Here is a 20,882-nt window from a genome sequence, read left to right on the forward strand (position 1 = left end):
AATTGATCAATGAAAGACTTTCAAGCGTATATGTAGTGTACACACACACACATATATATACGGAAACACATATGCATATACATGTACACATATACACACAATATTAGGATAAAATTCTATGGGGAATTCAAGTGGAAATAGAGGTTTACAGAGACAAAGAAAGATGTAAAACTCTAGACTCTTAAAGAAAAGCTTGCTCATGTGCTTTTATTATGGGTAAAGAATGACGTAATAAATTTATTTTAAAAAGTCAGTATGGCCGGGCACAGTGGCCACATGTGTAATCCTAGCACTTTGCAAAGGTGAGGTGGGAGGATGGCTTGAGCTCAGGGGTTTGAGGCCAGCCTGGGCAACATAGTGAGACCTTGTCTCTATAAAAAATAAAAATTTCCCTGGGTGTGGTGGCACGCACCTGTGGTCCCAACTACTCAGGAGGCTGAGGTGGAAGGATTGCTCGAGCCCGAGAGGTTGAGGCTGCAGTGAGCCCTGATGGTGCCACTGCACTCCAGCCTGGGTGACAGAGCGAGGCTCCTCCAACTCAAAAAAAAAAAAAAAAAGTCAGTATGTATAATGTGCTATAAATTAGATCCTTTGAAAATATTAAACTCTGATGTAATAGTTTAAGATGTCAACTTAAAAATGTGCAAGAAGGTAGCACTTTTCAAAATTCTTTAGGTGGGGATTTAATGCAAAATTTTGGGAGACCTGTAATGCAGCGTTTCTCAATCTTAGCCCTGTTGACATTTGGAGCTGGCAACCTTGTCGTGGAGCTGTTCTGCGCCTTGTGGGATGCACAGGACTAGACACCTCCACCCCTCCCCAGTTGTGACAATCAAGAATGTCTCCAGACATTGCCAAATATCCCCTGGGGCAAAAATTGGCCCAGCTGTTTGCTATAAAGCCATCTCAGGGCCCATTGCTTAGGTGTATAAGTCGAACTTCTTCACACCTGGGTAGCATGTAGCTGTTACACACTTGGGGCTTTGGTATCAGACAGCCTGGGTTTAAGTCTCAGCTCTTTCATTTATTGGTGGTGTGACCTTGAGCAGGTGACTTACTCCCTCACCTCAGTTTCCTCATCTGCTCAATGAGGATCATGGTAGTACCTACTTTGTGGACCATCATGGGGGCTGAGCTGGAGTATGTGGAACGCAGTGCAGTAGGTAGTGGTGTTCAGTGCTTCCTGTAGTATAAGAAGACATATATGTTTGGTCTTCGTTCCTGGTTCCTGACAGAGATCCTAAAACCCTTGGAATTTCCCGAGTGATAGGAGCATCTTTTGTTCTGATGGATGACTCTTGGCAGGACCCTAGACAGCTTCAGGCTAGGGGCTGGTCACCAGAAAGACCAAGCCTTCATTTGAAGCTTGGAACTTTCAGCCCCATCCCCAACCTCCAGGGAGGGAAGAGGCTGGAGATTGAGTTAATTGCCAGTGGATAATGACTTAATCAATCATGCTTCTGTGATTAAAAAAAAAAAAAAGGCTCCATACAAATCTCTAAACAGCAGGGTTTAGAGAGCTTCTGGTTTGGTGAATCCTTCGAGGTGGTGGGAGGCTGGCATGCATTCCCCCTCCCACTTTGTCTATGCATCACATTCATTTGGCTGTTTCTGAGCTGTATCCTTTATAATAAACCAGAAAATGTAAGTAAAGTGTTTCCCTGAGATTTGTGAGCTCATCTAGCAAATTACTGAACCCGAACGCAGGGACACATTTCAACCTTATTGCCAAGTCAGACGGGAGGGTAGGTAACTTGGGGACCCGATACTTGTGGCTGGCCTCTGAAGTGAGGCAGTCTTGCGGGACTGAACCCTTAAACCTGTCGGGTCTGATGCTAACTATAGGAATTTAGTATCCCAGTTGAAATGAATTGTAAGACACCCAGTTGGTGTCAGGATTGCTTGTTGTGAGGAAAAACCCAACACTCCCTTCCTGTGTTTTGATTATCTTGGAGTGCTTATGTTCACGGGCTTCCTGTGGTTGGAGGTCCACACCAATTGACTTTGACTTTTTTTTCTTTTTTCTTTTTTTTTTTTTAGAGACAGGGTCTTGCTCTGTTGCTCAGACTGAAGTGCGGTGGCATGATCATAGCTCACTGTAGCCTCAACCTCCCAGGCTCAAGTGATCCTCCTGCCTCAGCCTCCTAAGTAGCTAGGACTACTTCAGTAATTTTACTCTAGGGTCAAGATATTATAGAAACTCTAGAGTGAGGGTGTGACTTCCTATTCTTCATCAAACACTTGACATTTCTGCTTAATTCCAGATTTTGCTTCTGACAGTCTGACCAAACCATGAGTTGGAAAGGCTCACAGATCCTCTAGTACTGCGGTGTTTGTGTATGGCTCATGAGCTAAGAATGGCTATTACATTTCTAAATGGCTGGGGGGATAAATCAACAGAATATTTCGTGGCCAGGCATGGTGGCTCACACCTGTAATCTCAGCACTTTGGGAGGCCAAGGCGGGCGGATTACTTGAGGCCAGGAGTTTGAGACCAACCTGGTCAACATGATGAAACCCTGTCTCTATTGAAAATACAAAAATTAGCTGGGCGTGGTGATGCACACCTGTAATCTCAGCTACTCAGGAGGCTGAGGCAGGAGAATTGTTTGAACTCCAGAGGTAGAGGATGTAGTGAGCCTAAATCATGCCACTGCACTCCAACCTGGGAAACAGAGTGAGACTTTGTCTCAAAAAAAAAATAAAAAGTGTCTCATGACAAATGAAAATCATAAGAAATTCAAACTTCAATCTCCATAAATAAAGCTGTATTCTTTTACAGGGGCCACATTCTGACTTTCGTGGGCCCTAGGCACTTTTGTCTTTGTCTTTGTGCCTCCTTCCTCCTTAAAAGTAAATAAGTAAATACAAATTATATTTTATGATTGTGTTGGTATGAAGACAAATATAATCCAGACTGAATTCATTCTTACATATTCATTCCTGTTGTGTCCTTTTTTCCTGCTGATCTTGAAAGAAATTGAAATATTTTCATGGGCCCTGGAGAATATCGTGGGCCCTCGATGCTCTGCTGAATGGACGAGCTGGCCCTGCTTATCCATGCTGTGCTTATCTATGGCTGCTCTCACATCGCAGTGGCAGAGCTCAGTCTTTGCAGTAGGGACTATGTAGGCTGTAAAACCTCAAATATTTACTGTCTGGCTCTTTACAGAAAGAGTTTGCCAATTCCTGGTCTAGTGTTTTACAAATGAGGGAAGTGAGGCCCAGAGAGACAACGTGACTTAGCTGGTGTCACGCAGGCATTTGTGGAGCATCAAGGACTTGGACTCAGCCACACCAGCCCTTGCCTGCACACCCACCGCTTTCTTAGGCTCCTCGAAGGCCTTCCCCGGCAGGGTCTCCTGCTGTACCCTCCAGACAGATGTAATTCTAAGGAGGATCTGAGTAAGTGTCCTGAAAACGCTAGTTAAGAGGAAGGCTGGAATGCTTTTCCTGAAAGTTGGCCAGGAGTCAGGAAGAAGTGCCACTGAAACTAACAGCCAAGGAGCCAAACGTTTCAGGAAGAAACATTTGCCTTGGGGATGGTCCAGGTGGATAAGAACTCAGCTTGCTTTTAGAGCTCTACACACGAGGGTGACCCAGAACGTGAATGAGATGAACACAGGTGCTGATAATGAAGATGAGGACACTGGGTGCATTTACAAAAGCATCTTATGTGATCATCACAGTAAGTCTTAGAAAGGATATATTACATTGACCCATAGGAAACTGCTGAATTTTAACTGATTTGGACTAACAAAATCAGAATTTCATAGGATCCAACCTAACATGAATATCTCATTTTACAAACAAACAGACTGGGACTCCAAGACATGAAGTCACTTGCCCTGGACACAGCAAATGAGGAGAAGATAGAAGGTCTAATTCAGCTCTGTCTGATTCCAAAGGCCTGCATGGAATTTTGCACTGTTGTCCTATTGAACTCCATCCCCTCCTCTTGACAATTCATCTACTGAGAGCATAGGTTCACATTTCTGAGCAATATTTTTGTGGCGTACTCTTGCTTCCTTCTGCATTATAACCATGTTGTCCTTTACTCTATTCCATCCTGACATCTCTCTCTTCCTCACTTTGTATGTCTAATCTGTCCCCAAATGCTGCTGAGTTGACTTCCTAAGTGCCATATCTGTCTGGACACTTCTCTTAATTGCCAGCTCCATCTCTTGTCCAGATCCTGCAGTGGCTTCCTAACTGGGTTCCCTGTGTACACTCCTGTCCCTTCCACACCGAAGCCACAGTGATTTCTGTGAAATGCAAATGTGACCATGTCACCCTTCTGTTCTAACTCCTGTAGCTTTTCCTGTTGCTCATAGCATGAAGACCATCCCCTCGCAGCGGTGCCTGGGCTCTGTGTGGGCTGCCCCTGCTCCTCTGTGGAGCTTCTCTTACCAGGTCTCCCAGCTGCTCCCTGAGCTCCCCCCACCTTTCAGCTCTTTGTGCCAGGCTTCCTTCTACCAGGCCCTGCACACTAGATGATCCTTCTGCCTGGAATGTGTTTCTCCCAGTCCTTTCTTTAGCAAGTAAATGGTTACACATCCTACAGTTATCAGCTCGAGGGGCGCTCTCTCAGGGAAGCCCTCCCTGACCTCTCAGACCTCGGTCAGTTTCTCTTTCTCATATCATCTCCAAGAATGGAAGTCCTTTCCTTCAGAGCAGTTGTTTGTTTACATGTTAACTTGCATGTGTGGGATAAATGTGCAATTCCCCAGCACATCTGCAAGGTCTCTGAGAGCACAGACCATGTGAGCCCAGCCTCTTCCTAGTGGCAGAGGCCGCTTTCCCTGTGTGTTCTTCCATGGTGACAAAGGCCATGACCCCATGATGGGGGCTGCACCCTTATGACCTCACCTAAACCTCATCACCCCACAAAGACCCTGTCTTCTAATAGCATCACATTAGAGGTTAGGGCTTTCACATATAAGACTAGGAAGAGACAAACATTCTGTCCATTACAGAGGGCTCCTATATACCCCTCAAGGCCTTTGCTCCATTGTCACCTCTTAGATGGCACCTGGGCTGAGCTAGTCACCTTCACTTTTGGGTTCTTTCTTTTCTCTTCTCTTTCTTTCTTTCTTTCTTTCTTTCTCTCTCTCTCTCTTTCTTTCTCTCTCTCTCTCCTTTCTCTTTCTTTTTTTTTTCACCTCAGACCTTTTTCTGCCATTCTACTTAGCATATTGTGATGACAGTTTTTTTTTGTTTTTTTTTTTTTGCCCTGTGTTCCTTGAGTGACTGTGAGCTCCCTGCAGGCCCCTCTGGATCCCCTGTGCCCAGCACAGCACCTGGGACCCCAGTGCATATAAGGGGGAGGTGCTGAAGTGAATGTGAAGCCTCATCTTTAGGGCACAAGGCTCGAATTGGCTTTTCTGGCACCTCGGTGTCCTTCCTTCATCCCATGCACACAGTAAATCTCTGTCTATAAAATTCTTAGGTATGTTTCCGCAACCACTGGGAGTGTTTTTCATATGAATCCCTCCAGCTAAGGAAAGTAAGCATCCAGTGCCCTCCTGAAGCCATCAGGGAGCCAGTGACTCTTAAATGCATAGCTGAGCATTTATTTGTTCAACCTATCTGACAGTAAGTGTAACATGTCTACAGCACTTATTAAAGCATAGGGCATGTATTCTGAGGTTATTATAAAGCATAAAGGTGTTTCTAAGAAATGTATGCACTTCTGAACACTTACTTAAAGAGTTATTTGAATTTTTGAGGGTTTACATAATTTAAAATGTGCAGTGGCATGATCATAGCTCACTGTGGCCTCAAACTCCTGGGCTCAAGCGGTCCCCTCACCTCAGCCTCCCAAAATGCTGGGACTACGGGCACATGTCACCACGCCTAGCTAATTTGTGTATTTTTCATAGGGACAGGGTCTCACTATTTTGCGCAGGTTAATCTTGAACTCCTGGCCTCAAGTGATCCTCTTCCCTCAGCCTCCCAAAGTGCCAGAATTACAGGTATGAGCTGCTGTGCCAGGCCCATAATTAAAGATTTTATCTAAACTTGTTAATATTCCATGAGTAATTCTGACAGCCTCACAGACTGGCTTATAGAAAATATGCCCTATACAGCTGATTAACTGTATAATTATCCAAGCAGCAAGTTAGGTTCAGAGCCTCAGCCTTCTCTCACTCCTCCCTCTCCCCAGCTCCTGCCCATTGGTCTCACCCCGCCGCAGCCAGCCGTTGCTGCAGGCCAGCTCTCCTGCCCTCCTGTTGAATTACTGCAGCACCCCATCCCCCTCCATCCTACTATTTTCTTCCTTCTCCATCCTACAAGTCCTGCCAGCTGCCTTCCTGCAGCACAGCTCTGAAGAGGTCACAACTGGACCTTTAACCTTCAACTGCTCCCCACTGCTTGCTGGATACAGTCTGCACTCCCTGGTATGGGATTTGGGGCCCATGCCACATGGCCCTGGATTACCAGGATTACCTGCTCTAAAATGTTTTCTCAAATCCACCCCCCTTGCTCCCTCCTCTTGCTCCAGTTCTTTGTCCATGTCCCCTCCCTTTCTATTTCTGTTGTACCCACTATGTAATAATACCTGCCTTGCCTTTCTATGAGTGGGACACTCCCTTAAGAGTTTACCTTTGAACTCTTCCTACCTACTTTCTTTACCCACACCCTTCCACTCCTTTTTTTTTTTTGAGATAGAGTCTCGATCTGTCACCCAGGCTGGAGTGCAGTGGTGTGATCTCAGCTCCCTGCAACCTCCACCTCCCGAGTTCAAGCGATTCTCCTGCCTCAGCCTCCCGAGTAGCTGGGATTACAGGTGCATGCCACCATGCCCAGCTAATTTTTGTATTTTTAGTAGAGACGGGGTTTCACCATGTTGGCCAGGCTGGTCTCAAACTCCAGACCACAAATGATCTGCCCATCTCAGCCTCCCAAAGGGCTGCGATTACTGGCGTGAGCCACGGCACCTGGCCCTTTCCACTCCTTAACGCAAGGCCTCTTTGCTACAGCTGTTCACAGTTCTCTCTACACCATAAGTTTTCTTTGTTCTTTTTTTACCTTTTAAATTTTTTGTGTGAAAGTTTCTGCCAGGTGAGGAAATGGCCTAGAAGAGAAAGAAATCTATTAGTATTAAACAAAACTCCTAAATCAGAAAAGCTAACTGACTGATAGAAAAATGGAGTATATTGTCTCCAATGGAGCAAAAAGTGATTCTTGAGGTAGGAGAGCAAATCTTAGCTATTACAATGGCCTGTGGTTCTCCAAACAGATGGACAGCATATCTGTGGTATTAAAAGCTCATGGTGGGGCAATTACTGAAAAAGTATCTAAAAACGCACGTTGGCAGTTGGGGCAGGGAACAATGATGAGAAAAAAAGTTGAGAAACACTTCTCTACAGTAGACAAGAGCGAAGGGACTCTGAAGATGTGATGAGATTTAAATGAAATTGATGTTTGTACAGTCCCTGGAACAGTGCTTGATACATAAGAAAACCCAGTACATGTTCCTTATGCACATACCATGTTCAGACACTATACTTAGATTTCTCCAAACCACAATCTCATTTAATCTTACACCTGTTTTGTGAGTAAGGTACGATTATCATTACAGACAGGGAAATGGAGGCTTAGAGAGGTTGGTGTAGTTGCCCATTGTCCAACCTGCCTCTGTCAGGATCTAACCCTGTCTGATTTCAAAGCCCAACCCCTGGATGCAACGGGAGTGAGCCCTTTCCTCACAATGAGACAAAGTCACCTACTAGTGGGGGTGGAGAAAGGTGAGAGAGATGGAATTAACCAGTACATGAAGTCTTAAATGGCCCTGGACTGATAGAGGGTGTCCTGTGTGCCCAGGGCCATGATGATGACCGCCTGTGATCTCTCAGCCATCACCAAACCCTGGGAGGTGCAGAGCCAGGTATGAACTCCTGCTGACCCAAGAGGAGCGGCGTCCCAGTACTGGGGGCAGCAGGTCATGAGGCTTGGACTCTCTCAGCCCAGCTCCAGAACCAGCTCACCTGTGTTCCATCCTCCTCTACCAAGATATGGGAATCACTTTACTTCTCTCCAGTGATGACAGCAGAAGTGAGGGTGGCAGGGCAGGGCAGGGGTGGGTTTATCCTTTTTGTTGAGTTGGAATTGCAAGTGGGGTGGGTGCAGGGGTAGGGGATTGGGCTGGGGCTTTGACTCTGTGTGTGTGAGGGTCTGTCTGTTGCAGGTAGCTCTGCTGGTGGCTGCCGAATTCTGGGAACAAGGTGACCTGGAGCGCACGGTGCTGCAACAGAATCCCATTGTGAGTAGAGAGGGGATGTCAGCCTGATGTTTGGCATGTGTGCTCCATCCTGACCTATATGTGACCTTGCCATGATGGAGAGATGTGTGACTTTACCATAAAGATGACCTTTTCCTAATGCAGTGGTTCTAAAAATGTGGTCTCCAGGCCACTGTCAACCTCATTACTTGAGAACATATTAGGGATGTATATTCACAAGCCTCACCCTAAGTCTACCCAACCAGAAGCTCTGGGGGTGGGCCCTGCAATGAGTGCTGTAACTAGTAAGCCCTCCTAAAGTTTGGGAAATGTGTCCTTAGCTCACTCAACTCCAGAGGTTGGCAAGTGGACTCCAACACTTAGATTGCCCTTTCAATTCCAAAGGTCTAGAAGTCCATCCACCTCCCCTGACCCTAATCTAACAGCAGAGAGTGAGCAAGCTGTGCACCTATCAACATTGAAAGTTAACTTGGCTGAGACAGTCAGCCAGCTTCCCATGGAGCTGCGGAGATGGGGAGATGGGGAGAGCAGCCCGAAGTTTCCTTGAAGTCCCTGAAGGCAAAGCTGGGAAGTAAAGCAGGGTTTGGAAAGGACGGGTAAAAGACAGAGACGTTTTGGGGACAAACCATTGACACCTGGATAGGCTAAACCTGCGAGAGTGTGCTAAGGATGCAGGGGCCACCACGGCAGGCTTAGGCAGGAGCTGAGGGAGAGTGGAAGGCTGGGAGGAGCAGGTCCTGTCGTGAAGAAACACGTGAAGGGCCCCATGGGCTTTGTCGTTCTCGATCTCTCTCTTTGTAATATTTTCAAATATATTGAGAATAGTCAGTGAACTCTAGTGCCCATCAGCTAGAGCCAACAATTAGCAGCAGTCTGCCAGTCTTGTTTTATCTATTCCTTCCAGTGTGTTTTTTTTTTTTTTGCTTTTGGTTGCAGTATTTTAAAGTAAATCTCAGACACTATAATCTTTTCCATAAATACTTTAGTACGTATCTCTGAGACAAGAGCTTGATATGGACAAAATCATAAACACAACCATAATACCATTAACACACTCACAAAATTCATATACTTCAGTATCTTCTAATCCCCAATTTCTGTTCATTTTTCTTGATTAAGAAATTCAGTTGATTTGTTCAAATCAGGATCTAATCAAGGAGCATACTGCCTCTGGTTTTAATGTCTCTTAAGTCTCTTTTAATCTGTAGCAGGCCCTGCCATCCCTCCCACCCTCTGGCCTTTTTCTGGTATGCCATTTACTTGCTGAAGACAGTGTGTCTTTTTTTTGTGCAGTTTCCCACATTCTGGATTTGGTTGGTTGCACCCTCATGTTCTTTAACATGTTTCTCTATTCTCCTATTTCCTGCAAAATGCTCATCAGGTCTGGAAACATGATGAGTTTACAGTTTGATTTTAGTAAGAATGCTTCATAGATAGGGTGGGTTTCTCTTACTGTCCAGTGCAATTAACTCTTTCTCCCCCATGACAGCCCATGATGGACAGAAACAAAGCAGATGAACTCCCTAAGCTTCAAGTCGGCTTCATTGACTTTGTTTGCACCTTTGTCTACAAGGTAGGCCCTTGGCTTCCTCAGACTCAACAAGATGTCTTTGATAAACCTGGGATTTCCAGACAACATCAGGAATAATAAACCCTAGCGGGTGACCAGCGGGTGATGCTTTACAAAGCGCTTCTCATCTCTAATGGCATTTGATTCTCAGGACAGCTCTATGGGTCTTGTGTGAGTGCAGCTCCAGGCTCCAGCCTAGGGCACATCCTAGTTGCTTAATACATAATTGTGGGGCACATGACGAAGCATGGATTCACAGAGGAAGGGGAAACATAGCAGACGTATGTCCTTCTAACTTCCCTAGCTGGTGGAAACATCACAGGCCAAAAGTGATGGTGAAAAGATAATCTGGACTTTCTCTTTGAGCTCTTGTTCAAAGTTAGTCTCCCTCTTGAGAAACCCATTGCTCCCAACTTTCTGTTATCTGTGCCACCATCCACCTCCGCCTTTTTTATTTTGGCCATGTTACACATGAGAAGACAAAAGTCAGAGATGCAAAATGACAGGGCCAGTGTCACTGGACTCAGCCATAAGGCAGGATTTAGCCCAGTTCTCTTTATGCTGTGTGAGCTGCAGCCCTTTGCTAGGAAGAAGTGCAAATTTTCTAGAAGGCAACAAGAGCATCTGAGATATAACTCAGACTAACTGGGGTGCTCTGACCCACAGGGCAGAGCGGCTGATGCTTGCCACTATCATCAGTAATATTTCTTTTTTTTCCATTGAGGACATGAGTTTTTTGCTGGCTTTTTTTTTTTTTTTTTTTTTTTTTTTTGAGGCAGGGTCTCATTCTGTCACCCAGACTGGAGTGCAGTGGCACCATCACAGCTTACAGCAGCCCTGACCTCCCAGGCCCAAATGATCTTCCCACCTCAGCCTTCTCAGTAGCTGGGACCACAGGTGCACACCACCACATCCAGCTAATTTTTTTTTTGTTTTTTGAGACAGAGTCTCACTCTGTCACCCAGGTTGGAGTGCAGTGGTGCGATTTCGGCTCACTGCAACCTCTACCTCCCAGGTTCAAGAAATTCTCCTGCCTCAGCCTCCCAAGCAGCTGGGACTACAGGCATGTGCCACCACACCCGGCTAATTTTCGTATTTTTAGTAGAGACGGGGTTTTGCCTCGTTGGCCAGGATGGTCTCAAACCCCTGGCCTCAAACAATCCACCCGCCTCGGCCTCCCAAAGTGCTGGGATTACAGGCGTGAGCCATGGTGCCCAGCTGAGGGAATGAGTTTTAATCATCAGGAATATTACTAAATAAGGGAGACTGGGCTAAGTGCTTTATATACGTTATCAAAACCACACTGTGGGGTAGGTATTATTACTGTCCTGATTTAATGGCTGAAGGTAAGCTCTGGTAGTGACCCGCCCAAGATCGCATAGTTTGCAGCAGAGCCTGGACCAGAACCCAGGCATCTCTGAACACAGTCGGCTCTGGCATTTCACAGCGGGCCCTGGATTTGCTGTTCTTACATTGGGCAAATCCACTCCATCAATCTGCATCTCAATTTCCTTACCTAAAGATGTAGAAGTGATGAATCTTATTTTCCTACCTCACAGGAATTTGAGGACCAGAGGAGATAAATTGCTCATAAACTATAATGTGCTATGCTCAAAGAGTTGTAACAGCCTTTAAGAATCATCTTCTCGGTGGCTCATGCCTGTATTCCCAGCACTTTGGGAGGCCAAGGGAGGTGGATCATTTGAGGTCAGGAGTTCGAGACCAGCCTGAACAAAATGGTGAAACTCCATCTCTACTAAATCCCCAAAAAAAATTAGCCGGGTGTGGTGGTGGGTGCCTGTAATCCCAGCTACTTGGGAGGCTGAGGCAGGAGAATCACTTGAACCTGGGAGGCGGAGGTTGCAATGAGCCGAGATTGCACCATTTCACTCTAGCCTGGTCAACAGAGCAAAACTCGGTTTCAAAAAAAAAAAAAAAAAAAATCGTCTTCTTAACATCCCGATTTCACTCAGAAAATATTTATTGAGTATCCTTGTGTCCCAGACCTTGTGCTAGGCCAGGGCCACCCCAGGGAATGAGGCGGCCAATGTCCCTGCCCTCTCCAGGTTCTCAGCCTCTCGGGGAGACAAGCAAAGGGAGTCATGACAAGGAAGCAAGATGTGGTAAGAGAGGGCTTTGGGAGCTTCCAATGGGGGACTCCACTAGGGGGCCAGAAGAGGCTTCTTGGAGGAAGTGACATTAAGTGGAGGCCTCAAGGAAGAAAAGGGGAGGTTAAGAGAGTTCCAGCAAAGTGAACAGCTTGGGTTGAGCATGGTGGCTCATGCCTGTAATCCCAGCACTTTGAGAAGCCAACGCAGAAGGATCACTTGAGGCCAGGAGCTTGAGACCAGCCTAGGCAACATAGGGAGAACCTGTATCTACAAAAATAAAAAAAAATTACCTGGGTGTGGTGGCATGAGCCTGTAGTCCCAGCTACTTGGGAGGCTGAGGTGGGAGGATGGCTTGAGCCCAGGAGTCTGAGGCTGCAGTGAGCTATGATCGTGCCACCGCACTCCAGCTTGGATGACAGTGAGGCCCTGTCTTGGAAAGAAAAAAAAAAAGAAAAGAGCAGCTTGTGTGAGGCTCACAGAATGGAGGACACATTCCAGGAACTAAGAGATTTGGATCGCTTGGAGAATACAAGATGGTCAAGGGCAGGAGGACACTGGGTCGTGGAGTTTGAAAGCCATAGTAAGGGGTTTTCACTTCATGCTGAAGGACAGGGGCGCCACAGGAGGCTTCTAAGCAGGTGAGGCACGGGCTGGTGTAGACGGGAGGCCCTGTAGTATCAGCGTGGTGGCGGGAGGCCCTGCAGCATCAGCACGGTGGCGGGAGGCCTGCTATTCCGAAGCAGCTCATTCCAGTGTTGGACGTTTCCAGCTGTGCCACCTGCCTGAGTCCAGACCCTGGGGCCTGGCCCTTGCACCAGAGGCACATACTCTCCCTTCTAGGAATTCTCCCGTTTCCATGAGGAGATCACCCCGATGTTGGATGGGATCACCAACAATCGCAAGGAGTGGAAGGCGCTTGCTGATGAGTACGATGCCAAGATGAAGGTGCAGGAGGAGAAGAAGCAGAAACAGCAGTCGGCCGAGTCAGGTTTGTGGAAGGGGGAAGCAGGGACTCCCACCACCCACTCCCTGAGCACTCAGCGTCTGCGTCCTGCCTCAGAGCCTCATACACAGAGTCTCATTCAGGCCTCCTGATGGCCAATACTGTCCCCATTCTGTGTGTGAGAGCACCAAGGCTGGAAGAGACCAAGTCACACAGTAAGAGACAGCCTGGTTCCCAAGATTGAGGCTGAGGAACGATCCAGGCCTCCCAGCAAGTGCCCTCGCAACCAACATAGCACAGACTCTGATTTTAGGGCTGTGGACATATGTCCCTACCCTGGGGCAAAGGAGAAGACTATAATTATTGGTTGGGAGGAATTTTATTTTTTTTTATTTATTTATTTTTTGAGCCGGAGTCTCACTCTGTTGCCCAGGCTGGAGAGCAGTGGCACAATCTCCACTCACTGCAACCTCCACCTCCCAGGTTCAAGCAATTCTTCCGCCTCGGCTTCCTGAGTAGCTGGGATTACAGGCACCCAGCGCCACGCCTAGCTAATTTTTGTATTTTAGTAGAGATGGCGTTTCACCATGTTGGCCAGGCTGGTCTCGAACTCCCGACCTCAGGTGATCCACCCGCCTCGGCCTCCCAAAGTGTTGGTATTACAGGCATGAGCCACCGCGCCCAAACTTGGAAGGAATTTGAGGCCCTATTTCCAGCCTTCTGTCTGATGTTTGAATCCTATCTGTACCATCATGAGCTTATGCTTGCATACCACCAGTGACAGAGGTCTCACTATCTTATATGACATCCACATTCAGTACCACTATTGGAAAGGTCTTCCTTGGACTCAAATTGTTCTCCTTGTTGAAGCTTCTACTTAGTGGTCATGGTTCTGCCTTCAGAATCAAATGGGATTTGTTTGTTCTAACTCTTTACTACTGGCAGCACTGCCCCTCCCCCAAGTCATTTCTTTTACTGGTTGTGTGATCTGTTTCCTCACAGGACATGGCATCTCGTCCCTGCCTCACCCTGACTGCCCTCCTTTGCACACCCATCCCTCTTCACCCATGGCTCTTACACACGGAAAATGTCAGAGCCTCAGCTCTGCTCTGGGCAGTGTGGGTTGATTCTAAATGGGCAGCTGCAAATGTAGGGCCCACTTAGAGTTTTGCAGTTTATGCTCTGCACAACTCCAGGGAGCGTCCTGTACATCACAGATGTGTATAGCTATTTTGATTTTCCAGAAAAATGGCAGCGAGGTATCCTGGGAAATAAGTGCATTTTTCTAATTTGTACAAATTGTCTTTTGGGCAAGTAGTAGGTCCGTGCAAATTTGTGGCCTTCACATAAAAAAATACAGATTTGGCTTACATTTTTTTCTCCTTCTTTTTCTTATAGTTAGAGAATCAGTACCAACATTTTTTTAAACGTGAATTTTTGGGTCACATTTTAAAATTGGAATATTTAAGATTTTAAAAATCCAGATTTACAGCCTTTCTTTCTTTCTTTTTTGGAGATAGAGTCTTGCTTTGTCGCCCAGGCTGGAGTGCAGTGGCACGATCATAGCTCACTGCAGCCTCAAATTCCTGGCCTCAAGCGATCCTGCCACCTCAGCTTCCCTAGCAGCTAGGACTTCAGGTGTATGCAACCATGCCCGGCCAATTTTTGTTATTTTTTTGTAGAAACCAGGTCTTGCTATGTTGCCCATGTTGACCTCCAACTCCTGGGCTCAAGTGATTCTCCTGCCTCAGCCTCCTTAAGTGTTGGGATTACAGGCGTGAGCCACTGTGCCTGGCCCAGCTTTTCTTTTTAAAAGAGTAAAAGGGTAAGATCTGGCCACACCAGTCTATCATTTTTGCATGACAACAATTGGCTGAAGCCGAGTGGCAACTGCCCCCTTTGGATGAGACAGAGGCTGTCTCTAGTTTGTCATGTTCACCACTCCCCAAGTTTCCCAGACACTGGTGCCAAGCACTGGTTCTCACTTATCATCATCCTCGTGCTGCTGTTTTTCTTAGAGAAATGTTCTTAGTTTCCGTGATTCTCCTCACATCTGGTTTGCCTTCTGCATGTGTTGTTATCTGTTGGCCACTGAAAGCCTTTGAGTTTGCAACTCTTGGTCCAAATTAGGTCAAAGGGGAAGCCCACTGCAGCCTCCTGTCACCTGGTGTGTTCTTTTTCCTGTTTCATTGCAGCAGCTGCAGGAAATCAGCCGGGAGGAAACCCCAGCCCAGGGGGTGCAACTACATCCAAGTCCTGCTGCATTCAGTAACACCACTGGGGATCTGCTGGCTGGATGGCACCACCCTTTCCTGGGAAGAGATGACTCAAGCCAGTGGAAGACCACACACCTTGAGAAGTAGAAGAGTCATAGGATTGAATGCTGATAGAAAATTTAGCTTCCAGGAGTGTTCAATCTTTTGGCTTCCCTGGGCCACATTGGAAGACGAATTGTCTTGGGTCACACATAAAACACACTAACACTAATGATAGCTGTTGAACTTTAAAAAAAAAATCGCAAAAAAAAAAAATCTCATAATGTTTTAAGAAAGTTTATGAATTTGTGTTGGGCTGCATTCGAAGCCGTCCTGGGCTGCATGTGGCCCACGGGCTGTGGGTTGAACAAGCTTGGCTTATACCTTATCCAGTGGCTTTTAAACGTTCTTTTAGTCTTGAGAACTGCCTATTGAGCTAAACCAATTTTCTAGCTTTCATAGACATCAATTAAACATTTAATTACATTTAATTAATGCCAGATTCACTGGCTTGCTTAGAATCATTTTTGTTCGTATACTTTCAGTTAATGTATTGTAAAAATTTTCAACCATTTTCAAAAGTAGAGAATTGTACGTTGAATCCCCACGTACCTATCACCCAGATTCCAATATCAAGATTTTGCCACATGCATTTCGTCTGTCCTTTTTACATTTCCTGTTCAATTTTTTTTTCTTACCTGAAGTGTTTAAAGGCAAATCCTGGCCGGTCGTGGTGGCTCACACCTGTAATCCCAGCACTTCAGGAGGCTGAGGCGGGCAGATTGCATGAGCCCAGGAATTTGAGACCAGCCTGGGCAAAATGGCAAAACCCTGTCTCTACAAAAAATACAAAAATTAGCCAGGTGTGCTGGCACTCACCTGTAGTCTCAGCTACTTGGGAGGCAGAGGTGAGAGGATCTCTTGAACCCAGGAGGCGGAAGTTGCAGTGAGCTGAGATCATGCTACTGCACTCCAGCTTGGACGACCGAGCGAGACTCTGACTCAAACAAAAACAAAAGAAAAGGCAAATCCCAAACATATCATTTCACACCTCTACTAACTCATCTTTAAAGAAATAAGGATGTTTTCTAACATAACCACATCACTGGCCCATGCAACCAATGCCTGCCTAATACCCAGCTGTGATGTATGCTTTGATGGGCTGCACAGACCCCAAGCTTCAGCAAAGGACTTGGGACCCCACCAGCTTTGAGTGCTGTTGACAGACCCTTAGTATCAGCCCCATCAGGTGTTACTGCAGCCTCTCCCAGGGTGGCCTACACCCAATGACTGATCCATGCCAGGTGGAGAGGCCCGGCCATCTTGGCTGAGCATGGGATAACTGTGCAGGGCTGTTCTAGCCCCAGGACTCCTCGTGGGGTCCACTAAGGCTGTCGCTGGGCTCACATCACAACTCGACTTCTCCCTCTGCCCACTCCTATTTCCTTCCCTTCCCCAAGCATCGGTCCCCAGGGCACTGCTTAATAAGCATCCTGCAGACTAAGTCCATTTTAGAGTCTGCTTTCTGGGACACCCAACTTGTGATGCCAGCCCTTAATCAACCTTCCTTCATTCTCATGAACGTTTTCAATGGTTAGCTTGCCTGCATCTGATGCAAACAATTTCACATATTGAATTTAGTTGTTTCTTTTTGTTGGTTTTTAGAAAAAAGATGTACTTTTTATTCTTGGATTTTTCATGGATTTCACAGAGTATAAATTAAGTCAAATTATTCTCAATTTCAGAACTTCTGTTTCTTAAATTAGCAGGCATTCTGTTGGTTTAAAAAGATAGATGTAGGCCAGGTGCGGTGGCTCACGCCTGTAATTCCAGCACTTTGGGAGGCCGAGGTGGGTGGATCACCTGAGGTCAGGAGTTCAAGACCAGCCTGGCCAACATGGTAGAACCCCATCTCTACTAAAAATACAAAAATTAGCTGGGTGCGGTGGTGTGCACCTGTAATCCCAGCTACTCAGGAGGCTGAGGCAGGAGAATCGCTTGAACCTGGGAGGTGAAGGTTGCAGTGAGCTGAGATCACGCCACTGCACTCCAGCCTGGGCGACAAGAGCAAGACTCCATCTCAAAAAAAAAAAAAAAAAAAAAAAAAAAAAAAAAAAAAAAAAAAAAAAAAAAACGCTGTGGCAGATAGAATTTCTCTCTTTCTATCTTTCATGATGAGGTCTCACTCTATTGCCCAGGCTGGAGTACAGTGGTATGATCATAGCTCACTGGAGCCCCAACCACCCGGGCTCAAGCAATCCTCCCATCTCAGTTTACCAAGCAGCGATGACCACAGGCATGCACCACCATGCCCAGCTAATTTTTTAAAACCTATCTTTGTAGACATGGGGTCTCATTCTGTTGCCCAGGCTGGCCTCAAACTCCTGACTTCAAGCAATCCTCCTGCCTCAGCCTCCCAAAGTGTTGGGATTACAGGCATGAGCCACTGCACCTGGCCAGGACTTATTTCTTTTAAACCGACTCTAAGTATGTTCTGGCAGGTCTGCAATACCTAGCAGAATGCCACTGGCCTGATCAGCATTCGTACCATAGTAACTGATGTTGAAAACAGCACAAATAAACCAGAAGTTGAAAATGACAATAACATGCTAAAAATTTGCAAGTCAGTTTGTTACACTTGTCCAAATCTTAATTTTTTTTCATTCTCTATTGTTCCCCCCCACCAGCTTTACGGAGGTATAATTAGCAAATAAAAATTATACATATTTAAGGTATACACTGTGATGTTTGATATACATTGTGAAATGATTGCCATAATTAAGCTAATTAATATATCCATCACCTCACATAGCTATGGCTGTTTCTGAAGTCTCTTTTAATCTACAAAGTGCTCCTTCCTTTTTTCCATTGTCACCAACATGCAGAAGTAAAGTCAGTTTTCCCACATCCTGTATTTATCTGTTTGTTTCTTTGTGGCTGCATGTAACACATGCCTCTGTCTCATTCTAATAAATGGACATTAGCTGTAGAACTTTTCTTCCTTCCACACTGAATGTTATGCAGAAACTAATATATTAAAACAGTTGCTTTGAGGAGAGGGAGCCACATGGTTTCCCCAAATGGTAAACCACTGATCTACCGTAATCTCTCTTTTTAGACACATGAGGAAATTGAAGGCCAGTGAGAAGATGGGGCTGGGCCAAGTTCCTGGCAGAGTTCCCTGGCTTCCCTCCAGGAGATGCCCAGGGTCACAGAGAACACAGTGTACAGGGCATCCACATCCTGGTGGCCTCCACAGTAGATCAATCTGGGCTCCTGACGCACGAGCCCTGCTCGTGTTTGCAGGTCGTGATGTCAATAGAGAACTGGGTCTGGAACTTGTATCTTTAAACTTCCAAACTAGACGTTCTGCCCTGCTGCAATGCACACTCTGAGAGCAGTGGTCTTTAAGCAGAGGCCTGTCCTAAGAACATCATGTGTGGTGGTTACATGGCAGAGTAGCAAGGAGAAATAAGTGTCACTCAGGAACACACAGGCATTGATGTTGCTGGTCCTGACTCTGCTGCCATGTTTCTGAGTCCCTTTGGCAGGTTCCTTCTGCTCCACTTCCCAGCCTTCCCAATCTGTCAAAAAAAGGTCAAGATCCTTGCAGTGCCTCTCGAGGACTATGGTTAGCACCAAATGAGACTGAGCTGAATGAGGATCACAGCTGATGCTGATTAAGTACTTACCATGTCCTAGGTACTGTGCATGATCTAATTTCATCCTAACAACAATACTCCAAGGGAGAAACCGTTACTAGCTCCATTTATCACGTGGTGAGGAGCAGACTTAGAGAGGTTAGAAAACCTGCCCAAGGACACCTAGCTGATAAGTGGTGGAGCCAAGATTCAAAGCCAAGCAGCTTAGGCCGGGCGTGGTGGCTCAACATCTGTAATCCCAGCACTTTGGGAGGCCGAGGTGGATGGATCACCTAAGGTCAGGAGTTCGAGACCAGTCTGGCCAACATAGTGAAACGCTGTCTCTACTAAAAATACAAAAATTAGCTGGGTGTGGTGGCGGGTGCCTGTAATCCCAGCTACTTGGGAGGCTGAGGCAGGAGAATCACTTGAATCCAGGAGGCAGAGGTTCCAGTGAGCCGAGATTGCACCATTGCACTCCAGCTGGGCAACAAGAGCGAGACTCCATCTCAAAAAAAAAAAGAAAACAAAACGCCAAGTAGCTTGACACCAGATCCCCAGAACCCCAGCTTGTAAGCATTTTCCTTGTACCATACTGCTTCTGCAAATCAGGTTTTATTGTTGTTTTTAAAGAACATAAGAACATAAAGGACCTTTGAGTTCAGCTAAGCAAATTGTTTCATATTTGGGAAAACCAGGGACCAAGGAGGTGGTCTGCCCAATTCACACAATACAGAAATGGCAGAGATGGGTCCCAAAGGCAGGTCTTGAGGCTCTGCATCTGCCATCCTTGCGCTATGGGTAGGATCCACTCAGGAATTCCTGATTGATGGGGCTGGTGCCCTGCAGTGAGTTGGAAAGGCAGGCCTGTTCTCCTGAAGCTTACAACAGATGGGCAACAGGTACTGAGCCCTCAATCACACACATACTCTCATCACACCAGAGAACTCTGCCCCTAAGTGGAAACGTTCCTATTAATATTAATGGGAAAAAATTATGATGTGTTCCCTTGCAATCAAAGAAATCCAAACAATTTTTACAGATTGGGAAAATAAATCACCTGAACAAGGAGAATATATGTATGAGTTTGTATGAGTTTATGTAATAAATAGCAACCTGAAAATAGTTTGCACATAACATAAAATGTAATCATTCATTGCACCTATTCTTGTTTATTTTATTTATTTATTTTGAGATGGAGTCTTGCTCTGTTGCCCAGGCTGGAATGCAGTGGCATGACCATGGCTCACTGCAACCTCTGCCTCCCGGGTTCAAGCGATTCTCCTGCCTCAGCCTCCTGAGTAGCTGGGATTACAGGCGCCCCTCACCAAGCCCGGCTAATTTTTGTATTTTTAGTAGAGATGGGGTTTCACCATGTTGGCCAGGCTGGTCTCGAATTCCTGACCTCAGGTGATCCACCCGCCTCAGCCTCCCAAAGTGTTGGGATTACAGATGTGAGCCACTGTGCCCAGCCTGTTCTTGTTTATATATAATTCTCTTTGCCAATGTTTCAGCCCTTTGGGGCTCATGGGTGTCTGGCATTTAAAAATAAAGCACAAAAAACAGCTTTAGGGCAAAATACAGGCTAACCCCTTTGAGACATGAGGAAATAACACACATGCACACAACTGAGGGTCTTGGAAGATGCCACTTCCTCACCCTACTTGCTGGAAGTACACAAAGGAAAATGTTCTGAGCTCAGTCAATTACCGCACACAATGCAGGCCTGCTCTCTATGAGATCCTCTGACCAGAAGCCATTTTGTAATTACAAATTGATGAGTGTTTTGCCTGGAACCATAATGCCAAAATACCTCCTACAGTGCAATTATTCAATGTGCTTATGTGAAAGTTGATATACCAAAACAAGGAAGTCTTTGTTCAGAAAGTGGTATAGCTTTATAAAAGTCAGGGCAGGCCGGGCCTGGTGGCTCACGCTTGTAATCCCAGCACTTTGGGAGGCCGAGGCGGGCGGATCACGAGGTCAGGAGATCGAGACCACGGTGAAACCCCGTCTCTACTAAAAATACAAAAAATTAGCCAGGCGTGGTGGCGGGCGCCTGTAGTCCCAGCTACTCGGAGAGGCTGAGGCAGGAGAATGGCGTGAACCCGGGAGGT

At 46.3% G+C, this 20,882-nt stretch overlaps 1 protein-coding gene across 2 annotated transcripts in view; it reads left to right on the forward strand.

Annotated features, from left to right (window-relative positions):
• Positions 1 to 17,228, forward strand: part of PDE6A (phosphodiesterase 6A) — a 91,016-nt gene extending 73,788 nt beyond the window's left edge. The window contains exons 18-22 of one of the 2 annotated variants that reach the window (XM_003266628.4): positions 7,828 to 7,891; positions 8,192 to 8,266; positions 9,735 to 9,818; positions 12,767 to 12,914; positions 15,065 to 17,228. In XM_003266628.4, the coding sequence (XP_003266676.1) occupies positions 7,828 to 7,891; positions 8,192 to 8,266; positions 9,735 to 9,818; positions 12,767 to 12,914; positions 15,065 to 15,141 (448 nt within the window). In that variant the 3' untranslated portion in view covers positions 15,142 to 17,228. The remainder of the gene's footprint in view (positions 1 to 7,827; positions 7,892 to 8,191; positions 8,267 to 9,734; positions 9,819 to 12,766; positions 12,915 to 15,064) is intronic. The other variant, XM_003266629.4, reaches the window with a different exon arrangement.
• The last annotated feature ends 3,654 nt before the right edge of the window (positions 17,229 to 20,882 follow it).

Source organism: Nomascus leucogenys, chromosome 2, assembly GCF_006542625.1.
Source record: "Nomascus leucogenys isolate Asia chromosome 2, Asia_NLE_v1, whole genome shotgun sequence".
Classification (NCBI taxonomy): domain Eukaryota; kingdom Metazoa; phylum Chordata; class Mammalia; order Primates; family Hylobatidae; genus Nomascus; species Nomascus leucogenys.